The sequence below is a fragment of the Sceloporus occidentalis genome, unplaced genomic scaffold, assembly GCF_023333645.1.
Source record: "Sceloporus occidentalis isolate IW3139 unplaced genomic scaffold, rSceOcc1.0.p SCAF_1, whole genome shotgun sequence".
Classification (NCBI taxonomy): Eukaryota; Metazoa; Chordata; class Lepidosauria; order Squamata; family Phrynosomatidae; genus Sceloporus; species Sceloporus occidentalis.
In genome coordinates, this window is record NW_028316981.1 from 224,905,588 (window position 1) to 224,923,411 (window position 17,824).

At 39.5% G+C, this 17,824-nt stretch overlaps 1 protein-coding gene across 3 annotated transcripts in view; it reads left to right on the forward strand.

Annotated features, from left to right (window-relative positions):
- The window catches only part of LOC149323563 (cilia- and flagella-associated protein 91-like), a 38,344-nt gene that overhangs the window by 7,454 nt on the left and 13,066 nt on the right, over positions 1-17,824 (forward strand). For all 3 annotated transcript variants that reach the window (XM_089489315.1, XM_089489301.1, XM_089489307.1), the window contains exons 3-14: positions 504-661; positions 1,130-1,213; positions 3,571-3,627; positions 5,788-5,963; positions 7,378-7,555; positions 8,441-8,598; positions 8,830-9,012; positions 10,594-10,736; positions 10,955-11,071; positions 12,302-12,373; positions 12,900-13,046; positions 15,822-16,043. In XM_089489315.1, coding sequence (XP_089345441.1) covers positions 504-661; positions 1,130-1,213; positions 3,571-3,627; positions 5,788-5,963; positions 7,378-7,555; positions 8,441-8,598; positions 8,830-9,012; positions 10,594-10,736; positions 10,955-11,071; positions 12,302-12,373; positions 12,900-13,046; positions 15,822-16,043 — 1,695 coding nt within the window. The remainder of the gene's footprint in view (positions 1-503; positions 662-1,129; positions 1,214-3,570; positions 3,628-5,787; positions 5,964-7,377; positions 7,556-8,440; positions 8,599-8,829; positions 9,013-10,593; positions 10,737-10,954; positions 11,072-12,301; positions 12,374-12,899; positions 13,047-15,821; positions 16,044-17,824) is intronic.

The following is a 17,824-nucleotide window of genomic DNA, read 5'->3' on the forward strand; positions in this document are numbered from 1 at the left end:
CCTTAACCCCAGCGAATGTGGAGGGCCCACTATAATAATCTACCCATAGTTACTGTGATACCTTCCTTTCATCCTTTGTCAACAATTAATGTGTAGCATTATAAGTAGCAGTTGATAGTGTCCTCTAAAGATGTGTATTGGTAAGACTTCATGTAAACTCTTGGCAGTAAATGTATTTACCTTTCTAGTATGCAGAGAAAGAATTGTGTTTTCATAAACAATTTCTCATATCCTGCAAAATGTGACAGGCTATTTCTGATCAGATGTGCCTTGTCAGTGATGAGATTATCAACTGGCAGCCTTGTTTCTATTAGGTCCTAAAACTTTATCTTTGGAATGTATATTATGCTGTATTATATTATATTAGTAATCAGAACTCTAGATTAGTTTTTATGCTATCATCTATTATATACCAAGCAAATGCTGTTTTCCCCCTTCAATTATTCTATGTGTTTTACCTACAATATTTCTCTTTCCTATTTTTCTCTTCCAAAATAAAATAGAGGAAAATGCCAGAGTTTAAAGCCATGTTTAGTAACCTGATTCACTATCCACCATACTCTGTGCAATTAGAAGAAAAATATCCAGTTCCTCCATTCATTGATCGAAGTTGGAGGGGACGGGCACAGCGGCGCCTTGAGGCTCTTCAGATGCTTGATGTGTAAGTGGCATTTGGTACGGTAAGGCTTTTCTTTTTTTAAAAAGCAGGGTTTGCGAATGCTGTCCTGTAAGTAGAAAATGACTGGCGAGAATGTAGTGGAATGTCAGGTCACAGTAACTACTTACTATGGTGCCAAAATATTGTGGAATAAATCCTCTGGGAGTGAGCTTATTTTCTGGTGCTCCACTGGATAGAACCCAAATCAGTGCATTCAGATAGGAAAAACTGCCTGATGGTAAGACGTGTTCGGCACTGGTTTACCTTGGAAGAGTGTTAACTCTCCTTCGCTAAAGGTTTTTAAGGTGGCAGGCTCCACATCATTGTAGGCTGCATGGCTATCTCTTGGGGATGCTTTAGTAATCCACTAGTTACTTTTAACGGGAAGCTTAATATAAATTCTAAATGTTGTCTCTCTCACTGAAATGTTAAATCTAATAATGCATTTTACATTTCTTATTTTCCTGATAGATCTCAGCCTTCACTTCAGATTCCTAGAATGGAGTATGAAGATCCTGAAGTTAGTGGAAGGAATCGCTGGAAGTATTTTGAAAGGTGGGAATGGAACAAAGCTAATCTTATTCTTTTCTAGGACAAATTCTATTTCTCATATTCCCAAAGCACCAAAAAAGATAGCATTTCTTATCTTGAAAATGTGTTGATTATAGTTGGTTTGCAGATAAAGTTTTATGTACTGTGGTATGCATTCCAAAATGTCTATATCTGTCCTAAAACATGGAAATATCTTTTTCTGCTCAAGTAAGACAGTCAGATTTTAAAATTCTGTTCGGTAGAACCTTGGGCTTGGAAGTTGATCAAGGTAAGCTTCTGTGAAAGATAGCTTGCCCACAGTCACTAATTTCTGTGTCAATATGCCAAATAGAAGCCTCAAATAAGAATAGGATATAATAGGGTAGAATTTAGATGTACTGAATTATTCAGGAAAACATGCTCTTGTATCAGGAAACTGTGGCCTGTTACAGACTGCCAAAATAAAGCTGCTTCGGGTCTCTTTGGAAGTATGCTATTTAAATGATGCATGGGTCCTAAGAGTCTGGAGGTTGCGCCAAAACCACACTCCATTCCTAAGCACTGGAATGCAGCTTCCGGATTCTTAGGATGCATGCAACATTTAAATAGCATACCTTCAAAGAGACCCGAAGCAGCTTTATTTTGGCAGTCTGTAACAGGCATACTAAGGTCTCTGACATAAGAGATTTATATGTTTCTGTTAAGGAAAGGATGGGCATTTTCTCACCCCCCAGAGAGTTGCAACATTACATTGTTGGCTAAAAGTCTGCAAAACATGCCATCTGTTTGCACTTCTTGACCTGTTTCCAGGGTTTGGAGGAAATTGAAGGTAACATCCAGCTGTTGCTTCAAGACTTACCTTTACCTTTGCCGTTTTAGGGTGTCCCTACCCTTGCATTTTTAAAAACTGTTTTTCAGGGTTTTGTTTAAAATCATTTTATTTAAAATTTTCAAGTATGTCATAGAATCATAGAATTGTAGAGTTGAAACTGACCGCAAGGGCCATCCAGTCCAACCCCATTCTGCCATACAGGAAATCACAATCAAAGCATCCCCGACAGATGGCCATCCGGCCTCTGTTTGAAGACCTCTAAGGAAGGAGACTCCACTATACTCCGAGGGAGTTTGTTCCACTGTTGAACAGCCCTTACTGTCAGGAAGTTCCTCCTAATGTTGAGGTGGAATCTCTTTTCCTGGAGCTTGCATCCATTGTTCCGGGTCCTAGTCTCTGGAGAAGCAGAAAACAAGCTTGCTCCCTCCTCTTCCAGACCTTTCACCATTTTAGTTGCCCTCCTTTGGACACGCTCCAGTTTCTCAATGTCCTTTTTTAATTGTGGTGCCCAGAATTGGATACAGTATTCCAGGTGGGGCCTGACCAAAGCAGAATAGAGTGACACTATTACTTCCCTTGATCTAGACACTATACTTCTATTGATGCAGCCTAAAATTGCATTGGCCTTGTTAGCTGCCGCATTGCACTGTTGACTCATGTTCCTACATCCCTTTCACATGTAGTCTTGTTCAGCCAGGTGTCCCCCGTCCTATATCTGCATTTAATTTTTCCGCCCTTAGTGCAGTACCTTACATTTTTCCGTGTTGGATTTCATTTTGTTAGCTTTGGCCCAGTTTTCTAGTCTGTTCAGGTCATTTTGAATCTTGATTTTGTCCTCTGGGGTATTAGCTACTCCCCCTAATTTGGTGTCATCTGCAAATTTGATAAGTATGCCCCCAATTTTGTCCTCCAAGTTAAAGATGTTGAATAGCACTGGGCCCAGGACAGAGCCCTGTGGGACCCCACTGGTCACTTCTCTCCAGGAGGAAAAGGAGTCATTGTTGAGCACCCTTTGGGTTCGGCCGGTCAACCAGTTACAAATCCACGTAACAGTTACCTTGTCTAGCCCACATTCTACAAGCTTGTTTGCAAGAATATCATGGGGAGCTTTGTCAAAGGCCTTACTGAAATCAGGATATACTATATCCACAGCATTCCCTTCATCTAACAAGCTGGTAATTTTATCCAAAAAAGAGATCAGGTTTGTCTGGCATGACTTCTTTCTCTGATGTAAAAAAGAATAACAAAAGGAAAGAGATCAGAACAGCAGAATCCAAAAAATACAAATAGAGCTCCCTGAAAGTGATGTCAGTCAGCCATTTTCATCCAGAAGTCTGATTTTCAGGGACTTGTGCTGGCCTGAGCCCCATGCACCTTAATTGCACCTTAACTGTGTTTTAAACAAAATCTGAGAATAATGACTATTGTTTGTGAAATGGCTGAAGAGGATAACTTATCTGCTGAACATACTACAAATATACAAGTTTATTTGTTCGCAAACATACTGCCTTGCAGACCAGTACTAAATACATTTTGCTTTTTTTTCCAGGCCTTTCCTCCCATTTCATAAGCCAATTCCACTGAACATTGTTTATGCTATGTCAAAGTAAGTAGTGATGTGCTCCCTAACTGTTTATGCTCAAAGATCATAGGCTGTTTCATGGTATCTTAGGGAAATGGATTTTTTTTTTAAATTTTGCTAATTTTTGTTTTAAAAAATTCAAGGAAGAGATACTGTCACCCAAATAAGACGGAGGGCTGCTGAGGATACACAGGCACACTCAGACCACCCAAGCCCTGTGAATCTGTGTGAACATGTGCCTGTCTGTATTGCTCAGAGTTGAAGAGAGAAGACAACAGTAGTTGGTCAGGCCTTAAGGCAGTCCCTGTGCGTGTGGGTGCTTTGTCCATACTAAGATTTATTGTACCAAATATCTGTTAAAATTTTAGATCATAAATGTGAAATGCATATACGTAGATGAAAATCTGTACTCAGAAATTGAGGAAGACCAGCTGTTAAAAGCCTTCATGCCTAAGTAGTTGTACATGAATGTTCACCCCCAGAACTTGCTGAGTTGAAAAATCAATAGTTTGGTGAATTAGCCTTGATAGGAACAGCATATTTTTAAGTTTTATGTGTCTTTAAATCAGTCTTGTACATCACAGTACCAGAGAAGGCTTTTACTTCTGAAGTAATTAGGGTATTATAAAGACAGTTCATTCAGGCTACTTGCTCTACTGCATTCAGCTGTCTCTTCATAAAATGAGTCAGTTTTGCTGTTGCTTACTACCAGCATGCTCAGAATAAAATGCTGAGAGGACTGCTTCAGGCTGGTATTGCTCCCAAGCTGGTTAAAGAGACCTCAAAACAGTGAAAGCAACAGAAGCAACTGGAAAGGTTGTAGAACTTCATGGTCAAGATTAAAGGCTATGATCAGCCAATTAGGCCTAAGTGCCAGAGGCCCTAGTGCCTTATTTAAAATGAACACACCAAGTCAGCACAATGTTTTGATTTACTTCTAGCGGCCTAAAATCATGACTGGAAATAAGAATTTAGTGACTAAATCAATACAGGATTATTAGAATTAATGCGTAATGGAGCAAAAAAGTCAAGAATTGAGGGCACAGAGGATTTGAAGCTGAAAAATAGAGCATCTAGGACAGTGGTCCCCAAACTGTGGTCTTTAAGTGATTTTGGACTTCAGCTCCTAGATTCCCAGACTATTGGCCAACATGGCTGAGGCTTCTGGCAGCTGAAGTCCAAAATCTCTTAAAGGGCACAGTGTGGGGATCATTGATCTAGGATATGGAAACAAATGATAAAATATGGAAGACAACACTTCTACGAAAGTCACTTTGTTAATAGACTCCAACTCATGGTAGGAAGAAACAACAGACTGAGGAGCACCAGCTTACTTTTTGACAAAACAAAATCAAGAGATTGAATGTGAGTGAGTATGGTGGTCAAAGGAGATACTGTGTGATCAGAATGATTTCTAGTGCAGTTACAACTATCAGAACTGTTCAGAGGGTGGGGATATATGAGTATAGGATGAAGTTAAAGCCACTATCAGACTGCACAGCTGAAGACCAAAGGCAGGTGAGTAGTTATGTGGTTGACTGAATGAGGGCATTGTTCCTCCCCGTAAAAATTTTACTTCCCCAATGAAATTTTCCTGAAATTTCAAGCCTTGCAGTGACTTAAAACGTAAATGGATTATTTAGGAGTTGAGTTTAGGCATCCAAACAAAGGGAGGAGACAAAGGCCCTGTACAGACCGGCAGTTTATGCTGGCCTGTAGGCGAACTAGGGCTGAACGTCCACATGGGCCCAGCCTCCATCATGGCGCACACCATCCATACAGCGTGTAATGAGGTATAAGAATTACATAACACATTTTATGCTGCTTTTTCTTTGGAAAAAAAATTGAAACTCTTTTACGATTTATTTAGGATATAAACTCTGTGTATAAAAAATATAATAAAATTATATCCAGACTGATGTTCAGTATAGTGTAGTGTTCAGAGTATGGAATGATAACTCTGGAGATCTGTATGTGAATCTGCTCAGCTGTCAAATAGGGTAACATCAATTTAATCACTCCCAGGCAGACTCACGTACTTCAGAGGATAGTTGTGGGAACAGAAAGGCTGCCTTGGCAGGAAGGTAAAATAGAAATCAATGAATAAAACAGAAGTATAACTTAGATAATTGTAATTTAGTTTTCTGTCAAAAGGATATTGTTTGATTCTTACTTGATTTTCAGGCCAGAGCCATATCAAGCAGAACCCAGGGACAAACCTGCTTATCTCATTTCACGAACGGTGGGTACACAGACAGATTACCGGGATGGTGAAGCGCAGACAGATCCCTACAGTCCTGCATATGTGGTGCCTTCAGGCTCAATACCTGAGTTATTGACCCTTGCCACGCTGACCTGGGGTGAGTTGAAAAAACACTGATGATTATGTTGGGATCTGAGACACAATTTCCTGTATGGATTTAGATTTGTTCCCCTTCTCAAGTTACACGGCCTGATGAAAAATGAAGAATGGTCACTTACCCCATCTCAGTGTAAATGTTCTTAGTACCCAAGGCTGGCAGAATCCTTTTGGCACCTGAGATCAAAAATAATTTGGAAATAGTTGAAGGCTTTCCTGGCCAGCATCCATAGTTTTTTGTGGGTTTTACAGGCTATGTGGCCATGTTCTAGAAGAAACTCTCCTAGAACATGGCGATATAGCCCGAAAAACCCACAAAAAACTAATTTGGAAATACTCTCTTCTGGAAATAGAATGAAACAAAAATACTTGAACAACATATTACAGTCCCTTCATGATACTCAAAGCTAGCTGCCTCTGCTTGCTGTGAATTTTAAATGGGAAAATTATCCTTAAAGACCAATAAGAGAAAAGGACCTGGGTCTCCTACTTCACTGTCTTCACAATCTCAACTACAATCAGTTGTCCGGCTGCATGCATACACTCAACTCTAGGTGCTCTTTGTCTAAAAGGAGAAAGAGCAGCCGAAGGAGCTGCTGCTTCCTGATCCTTTGTCTCTCAGGTGCAGCTGCAGCAGTAACAGAGCAGAAATGAGTGAGGATGGACCATGTCTCCACCCAGCAAAGGGAAATCAGAAACTTAAAGAAGCCAGCTGGGTGGCCAGAAGCACAGGGCAGCCATTTTCCAGTATCATCATCATCCTCACCATCTGTCACTTGCCATTGCCATTTGCCATAGCAACATGGCATATGGGTTGAAAGGCCAACTGTCAGTGGCTTCTATAGATCTGGAAGGCACCCTGGACCTGTTTTTGTCATAGACAACAGGCTGATGGATGTTGGAGAGAGATACGCCAACTACATCACACTCCCATCTGCCACATACCTAACTTAGGCCAACCCAGCATACTGCCGCCAAGTGGAAGAAATGACATTGATTTTAGTCTCAATACATGCATTTTCAGGCACCACAAACCACCTGTATAGCTTGGGCTAAGGAATTTACCAATACACACAAACAATGGCCAACCAGCCCATGTCTTTTTACTGGCTGTTTTCTGAAGGGGGAATCTCAGTCTTCCCATAGTTACTCCAATGAGAGTCATCACAAATACAGTTTTTAGTCACGTTTAAAAACTAAAACACTTTCAACTACTTCAGAAGTTATTTCAAAAAATTAACCCTTCAGCCTTGATAGGTTTCCACACTCTGCAATTTTATTTTATTTTTATCCTGCCTTTCTCCTAAAAAGGGACCCTAGGGGGCTCATCATATAATAAACACATTAAAACAACATTTTAAAAACAATTAAAATAGCCTAATTAAAACAGTAATATTGTTTCCTGTTCTTTGAAGGTCGAGGCCTTCCAGCAACGCAGGCCGAAGTGGAGGTGATTGAACGCGCTCGAGAGAAACGTGCCTGGGAGGCAACCCTTCCACCGCTGAATGATGCAGCACACATTGCAAAAAGGAGGCGTATGATGGAGGAAATGGAGAGGAAAGAGTGGGCCTTCCGGGAAATGGAAATAGAAGAGTACGTGCTCATTTTTTAATTTTCTCTAGAAATATATGTTTATGTTTTTAAAAGCTGTATTACTACCTCCTAATTGTCTGAGAAGGAGCAATCTTCTTTGAAATAACTTTTAATTAACTATTTTTGATACTTATACTTTAGAACAGGGGTTTCCAACCTGGGGTGCCTATATGCCCAGGAGTTGTGAGATGGGGGTGCTTCAAAGAATGGTTTGTGTTCTTCATGACAAGGATCATCTCTCAGCCAGCTCCCAGTATTCCTTGAGAAGTAGTACTAGATTGTTGTGTTGCATAGATAGTAGTCCCATTTTTTATTTAATCAAAAGGAGGGATAGAATAGTTTAGATTTTTTTTCTGAATAAATTAGAATCTACTTGCTCAGTTTAAATGGGCATTTTATGTACTGAGTAAAAAGCTTTTTTTAAAAAAAAGTTCAATGTGTTCACCCACAATATGGTATGTGGTTCAATTTGTGGTTTAAAAATAAAAATTAAACTTCCTTATCTTCAAATGTGATGCTAGTTTTGTAGGGGGTATGAACATTAACCAAACTTTTCCTCGGTGAGTGGGGCATAGAAAACGTTGGGAACCACTGCTTCATAAGAAAGTTAATATTTTGGGAACTATAATCTTATATGTCCTTGGAAGTAAGATTTATTCTTTTATAAAACATCGTGGGAATTGTTATTGAAGAATGGTATAAAATATGAAAAATATTATCAAAATCAGTGAGTAAACCTAGGCTCAGTTTGATCTGCATGCCTGTTATTTTTGGTTTCTTAGTATTTCCAGAAATGTTAGTAATTATCATGGGATTGAGAGTAGCAGTGGTTTTTGGGATCTGCTCAACATTCTTCTCTATATATTTGCTCTTCTTTTCTTGAAGATTGCAAGAAGTTAGGCTAGAACTTCTAAAGGCTCTACTGAAGAAACGGGAAGAGAACCACAGTGAGCTAAATGTGAGTCGTTTAGATACTCAGTGGTTTAAACTCATGCGAGAAAAAGAAGAGAAAGTGAAAAGGATTCATCATGAACATATAAAAGGTAATATGGTGGGAAAATGTATGTGTATGTGTGTGTATGTGTCTTGTTTCCCAAACTATGGTCATATTTTTGGCCAAGGCACAACTCTTTGGTTCAGGACAGAGGCATCTTTAGGTTACATCAAATGAGGAATCAGTTATCTGAAACTCTGGCATTATGTAAGAGGCCTGAAAGTTTGATATAACTTTTGATTTAGAAATGAAATGTTTATTGTCTAAAATTCAATTTTAGCAATCAGAAGAATAATAGCAAAAGGAAAAAATGTGGAAGGAAAATTGGAGCGAAGAAATGTCATCAAGGACTACACAGAATATGATTCACAGCCTTATGCTCCTCTATCAAGAATTGGTTATTTTCCAGACAATCATGCAGACCGTTACATAGTGAAGAACCCATTTCTTAACACCTATGAAGGTAAGTCATACTGTACAGCCCAAGAGCCATGCAGAGAATTGTCCTCAGTTTTACATCTCTTTTATATGTGTGCTCCATTGAAATTTGTGGAAATTCTGTAATGATTGAAGGAGTGCTATTGGATGTCCTCACTTTGGCAAGGTCTCATTGTGCTTAATTCTATTCTTGTTGTTAACTGTTCTTGAGCCATCCCTGACTTATGGCAATCCTGTGGATGAGACTTTTCCAAGCCCCCCTATCTTCTCTTGATCTCCTTAGATTGAGTCTACCTATCTGGTGTGTGGTCTTCCTCTCTTTCTACTGCTCTCCACTAACCGAGCCTTAATTTGGTCATCTTGGCTTCCAGGGAAATTTCTGGCTTTGTCTGCTCAAGAACCCACTTGTTTGTCTTTTTGGCTGTCCATAGTATCCTCAGCACTTTTCACCAGCACCACATCTCAAAAGAGTTAATTTCCCTCTTGTCTGCTTTCTTCACTGTCCAGCTCTCACATCTGTACATGTTGATGAGGAATGCAAAGGACTGGACGATTCTAACTTTAGTGTTCAGTTTAATATTTTTGCACTTTAGAATCTTCTCTAGTTCTTTCATAGCTGCCCTTCCCTTTCCTAGTTGTCTTCTGGTTTCTTGACTGCAGTCTCCATTTTGGTCAATGATGGTCACTTTTTAAAAAAATCCCTACACTGGCTGCCTATTAGCTTCTGGGCACAGTATAAGGTGTTGGTTATTACCTATAAAGCCCTGCATGGCTTGGGTCCAGCTTACCTGAGGGAACACCTCCTCCCATACAATCCTTCCCGCATTCTCAGGTCCTCTGGGAAGAATCTCTTGCAGTCTAAGAGAACCAGACTGGTAACAACTTCCCAAAGGACGTTTTCTGCTGCCGCTCCAAAAATCTGGAATGACCTGCCAGAGGAGATCCGCCATATAACATCTTTGGAGGCCTTTAAGAAGGCAATAAAAATGGATCTCTTCCGGCAGGCATTCCCAAATTGACTTCCTCAGAATGTTCACTCTCCAGTTGGGAATTGTCATTTTTAATGGTATTTTAAGGTGGGAGGGAGACAGGGAATTGGATTTTATGTGTTTTCCTATGTTTTTACTTGTGGCTTGTTGTGTTTTATTTTTATTGTTCTTATGTTTGTTGTTACCCGCCTCGATCCAATACAGGGAGAGGTGGGATACAAATTTATTATTATTATTATTATTATTATTATTATTATTATTATTATTAATGTTTGATCCAAGCTATGGGAATTCTTTAACTATTTTGTTTTCCTCATGATCTAGGTTGAATTTATGTAGTTTCTCTGTGGTTATTATTTTTGTTTCTTTATGTTCAGTATTAAACTGGCCTTTGCATTTTCTTCTTTTACCTTCTTTTGTAATTGTTCCAAATCTAAGATGTTTTCTGCAGGTAATATGGTGTCATTTGCATATGTTAGATTGTTGGTGTTCCTTCCTTCAGTCTTCACACTTCCTCCAATCTTCACTTAATTATCTTACATAACAATTAATGCTCCCTTCCACTCGCATTGCTTTCATTCTTCTTATTATTATTACTGTTTTTCTGCCTTTCTTAGGATTAGTTGAACTGGAGGCATCTTTTCCTGACTCTGTTACCCAGCCTCGAACTGAAGCTCCAAAGCCCAAGAGCACCACCACTAAGGATGGGTTTATTAAAAGGTCTGCTAGATTTGATATGGAACTGGCACAAGTTTACCAGGTACTCTGCCTCTTGGAGAACTTTTCAACTTCAATATCAACCTCAAAAGAATATCCAGAGGAATACAAATTATTTTGTTCTCTCTACTCCTCAAATTTTAAAGTTTTAAAGTTTTTCTATATTTATGACATAATTTGTTGTAGAAGATTTGGGTAGGGAATAAGAATAGGAAATAGTAATGAGATCCCAGTTAACCATATTGCTAATTTTCTTTGCAGATTCTACAAGACAAGAAGAATCAAATCAAGGAGCCACCCAAGCCACTTCGTTTCCTTGAGAAAATATCCAAATCCTTTGATCGTCCTTCCACTCCAGTACTGGAATTACCTTCACTGGTAGGTACAACGTTGCTGACTGTTTGTCAAGCCTTGGCCTACTTCCAAAATGGGCAGCAGCTGTTTGTCCAGTTTGACTGATAGTGAATAAGACCCAGGAGGGCTATAGATCTGGTCATAGATGAACTGGAGGATCATATCAACCAGATAGTGCCTAAAAAGCCAATCAAGTGTGGTCAAGTTTCAGAATATCAGTAAAAGACTGGAGGAGCCAAAAGCAAATGCAAGATCAAAGACATAATATGACAGCATCTAAGAAGAGAAAGCAGGAGAGTAGGCAGTGCCTTTAAGCTCAAGGAAAGTTGCTCAAACTGATACGTTGGCTTGGTTCCAGGAGTGTGAGTATTCCAGTTCATTTGGAGAGTCAGCTGACAATATCCCTGAAGAGAAGCTGCAACTCTTGAGGGGACCTTTCCCCAAAGGCTTAGTCTGCCTGGCTTTCTGAAAACCCAGAGAGCTGAAAGGCACAGGAAGTAAACCATTGAACCATGCTTCTGGAGTCAGTGGCTTTGAGTATTCCAGAATGCACTGCTCTATTCTTGCCATAAGCTTTCAGTTGCTTGTTAAAGTATCTAATTTGTAATTAGAAAAACAGAACAGAATTAATAGTCATTAGGTCTAAATAACTTTGCCTTGTATACTTTCCATTTTTGTTTAAGTTAGCAAGATGTGTTCTTTTATGCCATTGACGTATTTTCATTGAAAGGGGGCTTAGCTGTGCCTTCTGTTGCAAATTAGAAATCTTTTTGTCCTTTGTATTAGAACATATTTTGCCATTGCTCTCTGAAATGGATATTTGATTATCTCATCTATATATTGTTTTATTTTATTTTTGCTTTATTGGTGACATTATTGTATTCCATTTTGGGGAAATTTGTCTTAAAAGAAGGTTGGTTTCCCCCCACCAAAATACGAAACAAATTTTTATCAGTTTATGGATCATCAAAACTCATTTTTGCTCTATTAAAAAAGTCATCATTGTGGAACCTGATTGGTAGGTGTATTCCTTAAATGTTTTTCTGTTTCTTTACCCATAGCTTCCTGATAAGGTGTACCATAAACTAGCTTGGCTGGTATACAGATGTTAAAGTCAAGGTGCTAAATATGAGTTGTACTCTTAGGAAATCTAGACAGTATTTACACAGATGTTTTAATGGTGCTTTTTTCCACGTGTCTAACTATAAGGGAAAAAAATGTTGACTATAACAAATTATTTTATTATATTCACAGGTAGATGAAGAGAGAGAACTAGCTGTGATTACACTACAGAGATTAATTCGAGGCAGAGCTATCCAAAACATGGTACTCCTCTGTGTGTGTTTGTGTGTGTCTGTGTCCATAACATCCAACGACCTAATGGCAAGCACTATCTGTGCCTGTGTTGTGCTTTGCCCAAAGGGCCTGAAATATGGCAAAATTGCCTATCAGCCCCTTAGGAAGTGCTGGTAGGCATTTGGGTACAAAATAAATCAGGGGAGATTTTTCATAATTGTGGGTGCATACTGTCCAGAGGCTTCAAAAACAGCCTTAGGGCCACATTTTCCCCAGTGCACTAGCAACTATGGCTAATACAGAGCCCTCCTACGCTTCTGTGTTAATTTTCACCAAAGTGTGAAATCAATTAACATTCTCTTTCCAGAAAAGTTGGTTTGCTTGCTTGTTTTAAAATGTAATTTTATAATGTTAGTTGTTCTACTTTTTATATGGAAGCTCTAAACATACATTTTTTTAATGAAGAGGTAGAAAGAGATTGGTGGAACAGGATATTCAGTATGGTTTTTAGTTCTCATTCATTGATTTCCTTTGATCTCCTAACTTTAAAAAAAAGATGTTTGAAGGGAAGGAGAAGCGACTGGAACTGATCCGGGAGCTTCGCACAACTCATGCACTCCAGGAGGATGGGCAGCTGTTGAAGAAGGCTGAGAAGCAAGTGACTTTGGCACTGCAGCGGCAGCGGGATTTACATGAGCACAAGGTTTGTGGACATAAAGGGAGTTCACATTAACATTTAAAGTTTTTCTTTTACAAAAATATGCGCAATGAACCTGAAAGTGATGAGGCTCCAACCCTCCCATGCCCCTCAACCTGCCACTTGAAGGAAGAGTGACGGAGGAGTCTTCAAGATGTGGCTTACAAGGAGGCTCTGGTTATAGTGTTATGCACTAGGATGACTTCAAACCTTAAGGATTTATATTCCCATTCAAAGCATGGAAATATGGTTTTTTGAAAGTTTAGTTTTAATGGCCTTCTGCGAAAGTTATAATGAGGGTAGAAAGTGTGAAACACTGATGAAAATGCTAAAAGAATCCATTGTTGGGCCAGGGACTTGCAGCACAATACAAAGTGAATAAGATACTTCAGAACATCAGAAAGGAACCATTCATCATTTAATCACATTGTCTGACATTTTTATAGAATAAATGAGCTAAAATATGTTTTCAGATAATCTTTTATTCTTCATTCTAATCCCAAAATCTGTAAACTATATTCAAGTGATTTGGGATTGCAAATGGTCTCAGTTCAGTTTCTGCCTACCCTTTTACAAGTTAAGGCCTGGTGCTCATGTATCTTGATGTCTGGGTACTGCAGATGTGCTGACCCAAAGAAGGACTGAAACTGACTTTTTAGACTTGCTGGTTGAAATCAAATATGTGGCATGTCCTTCTCAATACTGTACCAGCATCATTAGCAGCTTATATTTGCAACAAACTTGGCATACTTTGTTGTGTTTCTTTTCACGATATTATTGCAACTGTCATAGTGGGAAAGAATGGATGGTTTAGGCCACATATACACAGAGTGCATTAGCCAAGGTTATCTAGTTGTTTTATGTCTCCAAAATGTAAGTCTTCAGGGTCATCCAGTCCAACAAACATCCTCATTAACAATTTTTTAAAAATGCTGTGACACTCCTGGTGTTGGACTGGAACTCTCATCCAGAATGACTGTGCTGAAGCCATCCATAGCAGTGGTAGGATGTAGTTCTGGGACCTAGTTATAATTGAGGTATCAATAATGAATCCCTTGAGTGTGCCATTTTACTCTTTCTTTTTGAAAGGAACTCTCCAGGCTCTGCATTCATCAATCCTCATTAGTCTAGCTGATGGTGAGGGTGTGAGAATATTTGGTATCTATATCAAAAAGAGTGCAGTACAGCCAATGCAATATGAGTTTATGATAGGAAGCAGGAGAGAAATTGTAAGGTTTAAAGAATAAAATTTAGGTCCAATCCACACTGCAGAAATAATCCAGGTTGACACTGCTTTGACTGCCCTGGCTCAGTACTAGGGAATCCTGTGAATTCTAGTTTGTTGTGGCACCAGAGCTCTCTGACAGAGAAGACTACATTTCTCAGAAAACTACAATTCTTCACTTCCAGCACAGGGATGATGGAAATTGCAGTCTAACAACATCATGTTTCTTGCCTTTGCTGTAGAGAGGACATTTGAGTAACACATTTCTTTATCAACATGCTTTTACTGAATTTATGGGACTATTTACAGGTACACAGTAGGTAAGAATATGAAGTATTTCTAAAGTGATCTAGAATATTTAAAAGTGTTTCACATAAATTTATATTGTGAGGCTGCAAGATAGACAGATGTTATAATCCTCCTATTGTTTGAGACTGAAAGCAGCTGGGTTGGCTAATGCCACCTCATAACTTCATTGCAGAAGCCAGATTTATGACTGAATGTAAAGATGGTGGGGGGAGCCTCTTAGTTGTTGTCTATACAGCACATCATGCACTGATCAGCTATTAGTGAAAGAAACTACAAACCCAAAATTCAGTTCCAGTCGGTTTCAGGCCATTATATTCCCAGTGTCTTAATGGTAGTTGTGTATATGGTCCAAAACACACTGCATAAATAATCCAGTTTGAGACCGCTTTAATTGCCCTGGCTCAATGCTAGGGAATTCTGGAAACTGTAGTTTTGTGAGACATTTAGCCTTCTGTGTAAGAGAACTTTGGTGCCACAACAAACTACAGTTCCCAGGATTCCCTAGCACTAAGCCAGGACAGTTAAAGCGCTCTCAAACTGGATTACTTCTGCAATGTGTTTTTGGTCTAATTTGAGAGGTCTATTATATAATAGTCCTGGAGAAGATTCTGGGAACATGTTACCATGGTTAGAAAGGATGCATGACCAGGGCTATCCAGTATCTGGTACAGAAACTTCATGTATTGCCAGGAAAGTAGAGACTTTTTGTGACTTAGAAATAATAATTTGAATAATTACTTAGTTCCACATCTGGGGCTGAATCTCAGGAGTAGAGATTGTTCTTTGTGGTCTCAGTGACTTGCACAATTGGGTTATCCTTCATCTGCACTTCAGAACCTTCTAGGATAGTGAGGCAAGATTTTTGACAGTAGTTCCACTCACCCTCAGCTCTGTCCCACTCACCTCAGTTTCTTTTCATCCACTGAGTGGAACCAGCATTTTGTTTTCATCCCAACGGTTTTGTAGTTTCTTGTGAAGGAACAGGTAGGTTACCTTATATTGGTTGAAGGAAACTTCTTGCTTAATCTATTTTACAAAGCTTTCCCATCCAATCCATACAGGGTCCAGGGAAATCCCACTTCTCAAGCCACAGTGATTGGTCACAGGGATTGCCCCATGTTTTATTGTACCTTCCCAAGTAGGAGAATGAAGCCATCTCCCAAGTGAGCTGTGGGCTTGGGAATCTAGTCCACTATCACTGGTTTGTACAATGGTGATGTGATAATGAATTCTTTTGTTACCTTTAGATGTCTCTCATGGAGAAGCATCTGGCTCGGGTGGAGGGCAGAGCACTTGTGAACATGTTTGATTTCCTCTCCAAAGAGTTAATTCGGCTACAGGAAGAGCGGAGGATCCACGCTTTTGCTATGTTAGCTGAAAGGCAGCGCCGAATAAGGGAAGCAGAAGAGAGTGGAAGGCGCCAGGTGGAGGAGAGGCGCAGGCGGGAAGAGGATGAAATCTTTAAACAGGCATGTCCCTGAACTCAAAGAGAGCTAGCCCTGGCCATTGGGCAGTTGCATTTTTCTTGGTCTTGATAGTAGACTGACCTACCTGCCTGTGTTCTGCATTTTATATTGGAAGATGTTTTTTCTGAGAGGGAGGAGGAAGATCAAGATCCATAGAGGTGGGCAGGGCTTACAATCAAAAGAACATCATTTCAGACCTGTTCACTTTCCATCTAGTTTTTTCTTAGATGCTCTTCCCTTAGCATCTGCATGTACAGTATACACTTTTATACTTCTCAGTAGACTCAGAATATTCAGTTAATGTGAAATCATTGCATGCAACTGACAGTGGATCCTTTGGTTAAAAAGGGTACTTTCCAGCTTTTGACTAAGCTCACACAAAATGGAGATAAGCAAACACAAGAATGAGGTCTTAATCTGACATAACCATATGTGGATTCATGGGGATGCCTTCCACATAGGAACCCTTCAGTGCTGCTGAGGCATTTTACCACAATTAATTCTAAGTGACATTGAAGTGTCAGGGTTGCATTTAACGCAGAATTCATTTAACTGGCAGCGCCCTTCACCAAGGCTATAATGCATTGGAGGGCATCTGCAGTAGATTCAAGGGCAGTTCTCTGCTCCAGGACTCTACCAGGCTGCCAGAAATGGGGCAGGGGGTGGGAGGAAAGGTAAGGAAAGGAAAGAAAGGAAGCAGGAGACAGAATAACCAGAAGTCCATTTCTGGTTTTGAAAAACTTTTTTCCCCCTGTTAAATACTGTAGGGAGAGCTACTTTTGAGGTGAGGGGATTCATATCTTTTGAAGGCTAGGAAAAAGCCAGTTCAGAAAATCTGGGGGAAAGGCACAAAAACAGCTTTGAGGGATGTGTGTGGCCTCAGTGCTGCACTTTGTCTATCCTTGTTATAATGTGTTTGTTGTTGTGTGCCTTCAAGTCATTTCTGGTTTATGGCAACCCTTTCATGGGGTTCTCTTGGCAAGTTTCTTCAGAGGGAGTTGCTATCCTCTGAGGTTGAGAGAGTGTGACTTACCCAGTGGGCTTACATTGCCAAGTCAGGATTCGAACTGTGGTCTCCTGAGTCATAGCCCAAGACTCAAACTGCTACACCATGCTGGCTCTCGTTATAATGCATTCTCAAAAGTAAGTTCTAGTCAGTAAAGGGATGTTGTATATTCATATAAAAGTGTATTCTTAACGTTCAGCTGACTTTATTCCTTTTGTTCCTTTTGATCTTGACTGAGAGATTAGTGAGTAATTTTCCCTAGTATAGCCTCTCTGTCCATTGCCCTATGTTAGTTTTCCCCTGCGATCTTGGCTTGGGAAGGAGAAGGAAGTCTTTCTTTATTATTTTCCACTGTTTTAAAATAGAAAAATAGTTCTATTTCACTGTTAAAACATAAAGAGGGAAAATCAGGATAAATTAAAGTAAAGAGTCCTACCCACCCTTCCCTCCCTCCCCTAAGAATATAAAGTGACGTGGGAAAAATTCACAGAAATTATTGAAGGGAAGATGATTCACTTTCCCCCTGGCTGGAGCAACATAAATAAGTAAAACAGAGTAAACACACAAAAGCAACCTTCTTTCATTAAAATGCATGGATGCTATGAAAAATGTAGTGACAATTTCTTGAAGTTTTTTTTTAAAATCACCCATGATCAGATTTGAAAAATACTTAATTGCAAAGTGCAGAAAACACTGGAAGATTTTATTTGGAAATAAGGTAGTCGAGATATACCATAAATATATGTGGGCCCAGTTTTAACAATTTGAGAGTAAAAAT